The sequence below is a fragment of the Zingiber officinale genome, chromosome 8A (assembly GCF_018446385.1).
Source record: "Zingiber officinale cultivar Zhangliang chromosome 8A, Zo_v1.1, whole genome shotgun sequence".
NCBI classification, from domain to species: domain Eukaryota; kingdom Viridiplantae; phylum Streptophyta; class Magnoliopsida; order Zingiberales; family Zingiberaceae; genus Zingiber; species Zingiber officinale.
Window position 1 is genome coordinate 133,379,276 of NC_056000.1, and position 6,477 is coordinate 133,385,752.

The 6,477-nt window shown below is 43.9% G+C and overlaps 1 protein-coding gene across 1 annotated transcript; it reads right to left on the reverse strand.

Annotated features, from left to right (window-relative positions):
• Nucleotides 1-1,786: 1,786 nt before the first annotated feature.
• LOC122010312 (pectinesterase-like) lies at nucleotides 1,787-4,178 on the reverse strand. Its single transcript, XM_042566802.1, has 2 exons — nucleotides 3,231-4,178; nucleotides 1,787-2,551 (listed from the first exon to the last, which is right to left on the reverse strand). Exons 1-2 carry the CDS (start codon nucleotides 4,087-4,089, stop codon nucleotides 1,863-1,865), a joined length of 1,548 nt encoding a protein of 515 aa, XP_042422736.1. The 5' UTR covers nucleotides 4,090-4,178; the 3' UTR covers nucleotides 1,787-1,862.
• Nucleotides 4,179-6,477: the final 2,299 nt, after the last annotated feature.

Consider the following 6,477-nt stretch of genomic DNA (forward strand, 5'->3'; position numbering starts at 1 on the left):
TATTTCATTGTACATTTTGTAGCCTCGCTAAAAAATTTTGATCGCACATTTAAAGGAGGATTATATTTTGAAATGTAGATGATTTTTTAAATTAATATAGTAGTAAGACGGTGTAAGGGGGCTCTTTTAATTAAAGTTCGACTTAGGCCATCAAAATCTCAGGTACGACACTGTTATTACGCAACATTACTCCTCACTATACTCACTCAATCTTACTATAGTTTTTCTTTACTTTTTGCTCGGTCTTCTATTGACTTGCGCGTAGGAGGACCTATGCTAGAGACCCCTTCCTTAATTTTTGTCCTAACATTCTATTAACTCTTTTGAGTGTGTGCAGAAAGGAGCCAAAAGGAGAGCTAGGTATCATCGTCTCTCTCCAGCGAAGTCTTATCCAGATCAACATTAGTGCCACCTTTCTCAACTCACCATTTCTGTAGTTTTCAGATAGGATCAAGGAAGAAGATGCAAGGGATAAGGGCTACTCTTGTTGCTGGAAGTTCTTGCTTGCTAGAGAAAAGAAAGGAGAAGAAAAGAGAGCTGTTGTGCATGAGAAAAGGAGAGGAAATAATTAGAGGTTTATTGCTATTGGAGAAAAGAGGGAGAAAAAAGAAAATTGAGAAGAAGAGGAAGGTAAAAATAAAAGAGAGGAATAGGAGAATGTACAATGGTACTATAAGGTGGGAGCTGAAGCATGTGTAGAGAGAGAAAAAAAGGAGAGAGGAGGTTTTTTTAAAAAATATTTTAATTTATTTTAAATCGATCGAACCCGTTTAAATTTTAAATTGACCAAATCAATCCCAGTTTGAATCAACATAATTCTTATCATCGCACTTAGTTTGAACTAAATTCAATTTTAATTTAGCACTCTCATTTCATGTTATACTATTTAGTTCATCTATTTATTATTATATATTTTATTTTTAAAATTCAATACTTAATATTCTAATTCGTGATATTTTCTTGTAAAAACTGGTACCAATAGATAACTTACGGCAAATTTTTTTTAAATATGTGATCAATTCGAATGGCGATGAATCTGTAGGTAAAGTGACAATGAGATATAGTATTAATTTTTTAAAAAAGTATATTAGGGGAGCGTTCGCGCCCCCACCCCCACTTGGCTAAGTCCCTAGTATGTTAATAAAACGCTGATGGCATTACAATGTGTGTTGGGGATGCACTGGTTATGGAAGAGGAACCAGATAAGCGGGCTCGTCAATTTTCTTGATAGCGGTAATAAGTGTTGGCAAGAAAGATATGTCAGTTGTGAATATTGGACAATCGCCTAGAATTATGTGGCCGCGTGAAATAATTACATCAAATAAAAGGTATTGACGCAACCGAGGTACTTTATTAAGTCATCGTTTCTTCTAATGATGTTCCTTTAGAAGAGTGTGATGGTTAAAATATACAATGTTGTTATATATAAGGTAATGATTTCAATAAAGAAGATAAGGAAATACAAAATTTACTTTGGGGCTACTTTTCTCCTTTTCTTCGTTCTTTTCTCCTACTCTTATTTAAGCATCGGATCTCCTTTTGACATTTGGTTGATCTTTTTAGTTAGGTGTGAAGAAGCTGGTTCACCAGGATGTCGTTTGCTTGACATCGGCCGACTGAGGAGAGATCCTCTAAGAGCCGACTTAACAGAAGCCGACCCGTTTAAAAAGTCAAATTTGGTGACAACCAACCTAGTAAAAGTCAACAAAGGACAATCAACAGGAGTTGACCCATCCCTCACTTTCCGACCCGATCAGTGCTCCTCTTACATAGTTTATAAAGATACTTTTTTATCAAACACGAAACATTAATTTAATAATTTTAACTCGTAAAGCTGCGTCGTCAATCGAATAATCAAGTAATTACAGAGATAACCCCGCCGTGTACTTAACTCCGGTGGCCGGCAACCACAAGTCGCCATCTAGAAATTGGGCCACCGTGAAGTTGACCACCATCGCCGGGTCGCTCAGCCCGTGAAACCCGGCCCACTTGACCCGTCTCGTCAGATTTGAACCCGGCCCATGATTCATATACTCGGCGTAATACAGCGTGTCCAAGGCGAAATCACGGTCCCACTCGAGCCAGCCCTCGGGCCGGAGAACCGGGCCGAGATAGGACTGCATGACCACGGTCCGCGAATACTCCTTCCACGGCCTCCCCAAATACGTCGCCGTGGCGTTGGTGAGGTCGGCCTCGCCGGTGAGGTTGCAGAACTGGAAGGAGAAGCCGGTGTTCTGGTTGGGGTCCGCCCGCCCCTGCGCCGTGACGGAGTTCTTCTGGTTCGGTAGCGGCCGCCGCGCGGCCAGCTCGCAGTTCTGGAACACGGCGGCGGCGTTGCCGAACACGAAGTCGACGGTGCCGGACACGCGGCAATCGCGGTAGAACTGGCGGAGGGAGTGCGCGTAGAGCGTGTCCTGGAACCCGGCGAACTCACAGCGGTAGTAGACGGAGAGGTCGGAGTCTGAGCGGAGCGCCACCGCCTGGTGCTTCCCCGGGCCCGCCGTGTTCTCGATCGTCAGGTCCCGCGCGATGAACCCGGTCGCCGTCACCGCTGTCAAATTGAACCAAACCAAATGAATAAACCGATTCGGTCCGTTCTGGACAAAAAGTATTTATAGTAAAGCTACCGACGAAACCTCCCCGACTGGCATACTCGTGTTGCAAAAGGTTGGAACCGTCAACCCAGCGGCCCCCTCACCCCGGCCCCACAAATATGAGAGGGAGTAAATCACGGTAAATACGGGCCCGGCTATGACATGGTGATCTCAGGTGTTTAGCACGGACAGATATTGATGTTATCGCATTTGCTGCCGCAGACCCTCGACCTCTCGACCCATGTTACAAGAATTCATGTCATAACCGGCTGATCCCGCCCGTGGGGGCTCCGACTGGCATACTCGTGTTGCAAAAGGCGGGTCCCGCCGCCCAGCGGCCCCCTCACCCCTGCCCCACGAGTATGAGAGGGAGTAAATCACGGTGAATACGGGCCCGGCGATGACATGGCGGTCGAAGGTGTTTAGCACGGACAGATATTGATGTTATCGCAATTGCTGCCGCAGACCTTCGACCTCTCGACCCATGTTGCAAGAATACCATGTCATAACCGGTTGATCCCGCCCGTGGGGGCTCCGACTGGCATACTCGTACTACTATGGAAGGAAGTCCTACGTGAGACCCACTAACACTCGTGAGAGAGGGGGTAGGTTTAAGATAAAATCTTGGTGCCTCACCGAAGGTTGCGCTGCGATAGGTGGTCCAGCCGTCGACGTAGTTGTGGTCGCCGGAGATGATGGTTTGGCCGACGCCGTCGCCGATGATCATCAAGTTCCACTTCTTCTTCTTAATATCCACGTTCTCCTTGTACACCCCCTTCTTTACGTAGATAACGTATCGCCGCTGGCTGCGGTCGGGCGCCTCTTCCACGGCGGCCGAAACCGTCGTGTAGTTCCCGGTCCCGTCCTGCGCCACCACAGCGTCCGCGGTCGGCGGCTGGGAGGATTCCTGCAGTAACCTTCGGTCGCCTGTAGAGACCCACTCTGGGAACCCCATTAGCCGCCTGCGGCCGGTGCCTCCGGAGTCGCCGGCGATTTCCTGGAGCGCGTCGGAGACGAGGGAGGTGACGGTGTCGAGGCCTTCGGCGATGAGGGAGGCCGGGAGCCCCCCGCCGAGGCCCTCCTTGCAGGTGTCTTGGTTGCCGAGGGCAGCGCTCATCCAGGAGTGGAGGTCGAAGCGGCGGTCGCCGGTGACGCTGCCAGAGGCGGAGGAAGGACGAGAAGTGGAGGAGGAGGAGGAGGAGGAGGAGAGAGCCCAAGAGATTTCGTCGGAGGAGAGGTCGAGGAGGTCGACGCAGTCGGTGATGGCGGCGGAGAGGCGTTGGTCGAAGACACCGGGAATGCTGGTAAGAAGCGACAACACGTCCTCGATCTCGCCGAGGGTGGCTTGCAAGGTGGAGATGAGGGAGGCGGAGGGAACAAACGACGACGATCCCGCAGCCGCCGAAACAGAGCTACTGTTCTTGGACGAGAAAGCTTGAGGTGGAAGAAGGAGAAGGAGAAGCAGAGGAGTAAATGCGAAGGTGGAAGAAGCCATTGCGGCTTGCACGAGAGAGGAAGTAAAGAGTGAGCTCAGATTAACTCCATGGAGCAGAGCAGAGTGACCGCAGAGGTGTACATTTATATACACTGAAAACGCGTGACAGCTGCGCATTGAAAACGATACGTATATATCGATTCCATAAACCAGTGTCGAGTCGATACGAAGGCAAAACCACGGCTGGATCAAACGAAGGAGGAGGATGGGACAGAAGCCAGATGGGGAAGAAAGAGAAAGAAAAAGCAAAAAAAAACGATTTTTTTTAGAGAAATTTTAACCTCCATTTTAAATGAAAATATAAAATAAAACATTTTGGAAGAAGACGAAAATCCGCAATCACATCTTCATTTATTTCTTCGCCGTTTGCTATTTGGCATTTCTCTGACTGCAATCTCCCAAACATGGAACGTGCGTCGAGCAGGGTCCCGTCAGTCTTTAATGCCATGCACCGACACCGAATGGAGAAGCCCCAAAGAAATGTTATTTAATTTTTAAAAAGCATTTTAAATGTTTCAATCAACTTTATCGACATAATTTTGATTATTAACACAAAGACATCGTATTTGGATATTCATTGACTCGTTGGACGGGGATAATCGGATCGGATCCGACTTTAAAAGGACTGACGGGTGAGCAATTTTGACTGATAAAATCCGATTAATTTATTTACCAAAAGTAATTTTAAGTTCATCATCTCTCTATTTTTCAATCGATTTCATATAAATTTTTCATCGATTATCAAAATAAATCAAAAAATATTTATCCCTATCAACCTAACATCTTCTTAATCACTGCAAACTCAATCTTTAAATATATATAAAAAAAAGTAAGAAAATATCATTACCCGAAGACAACTACATATATGTGGCACATGTTCTCCTTGACTATTGAAATAAATTCGGCGCTTGTGATCTTCTCAACTAATTCGATTTATGATCCCAAACTATTGAGCTCCTTGTCACAAGGTGACTTAAAGTCCCTTGCAAAAACGAAAGCTTTTAATTTTAATGGCCATGAATAAGGCTCCATGTCTCCCCAGAAACTGCCAATACTAATTGTTTGTTTGTGGTTGAGAGGTGTAATCTTCATTCCGATATCTCTTCAGTAAAGAGAGGAGAGGGGCGAGGAGAGAAAAATGTATATATTTTTCATAGTAAAAACATATCTTGCTGAGTGAAAGTAATCAGTTATAGTTTCAAAAACCCATTATCCCATCATAACCCTACAGGCTGGGTCGATCCCCCCTCTGCGTGCAACAATAGGATCCTACCGAACCACAACTTCTATTTGCGAGACCATAGTGGCGCCGAGGAACCTCGGTTGAAAGGGCTCTTATTGACCTCAACATTTGACAGGCCCGACAAAGAATCGGGCCTAACCACTAGACATTACTAGGAGTATAGATTTACGGTTGTCGCCTCCAGCATAACTGCTCGCTTGTGCGGACGATACCTAGCTCGCTCATGCGGCTTAGGTGGATCTTCTACCTCCGCGGTTATATAAGGTTTTGTAAATGAAATTGTGATTTAATGATGATAATGTAAATGAAATTATAATTTAATGATGATAAAAGATAACAATTCAAGATATTAATTATAAGTTTATTTTTTTATTAATGATTTATCATGCTTGGATTGTAATTATAACTAATTTTATCATTATATTTTTCTTATATTATCTTGACAATTTATATAAATAACCTTATTAACAATAATAATCAACTCTTTAGTTGACTCTCTATTCTTTCTATGTCTTTGTGTTATGTATCCCAACATGGATATCATAGTGGCGATTCTTCATTTTTTTTCCTCTTTCCTCTATTGGGGAGGTTGACGCTCCTTTTCCTTCTTTGCCTAAATTCGATCGATCATCGATGTGGTGTCCCTCATGCACCACTTTGTCTTGACTTTTCCGTCTAAAGTGCTATGAAAATTTTATGCCTCCCTATTGCAGGATTGATTGCACATGAGTAAGGAGAGAGGCGAATCATCAAAACTTTTTTTTTTCTATTTTTTATAACGAGTGAGTGCGCGATAGAAAAGTAAACTAAGTAAGAAAAATAAAAAGGAATAAAGCATGATTATTTTTATTTAGTTTGTAGTCTTCGATAACTCCTATTTTAAAATTAAGACTCTTTGGACCTTTCTTATAGATAATCCACTAATCAATTGTAATTGAATACACAAATAAATAAGAAAGTATAACAATACTACACTTTTTTTAAGCAATAATTAACGGTAAACGAAATGTTAGCCAATACTTGGACAGAGATCTGAATGCATTTGTGTATTTGTGTTAATTTGTTTGCAGTAGTCGGATGTAGTAGTGTCGTAACATAGCAGTAGGACGATATCCGAGCAATTGGACAGTCAAGGATTAGCATAG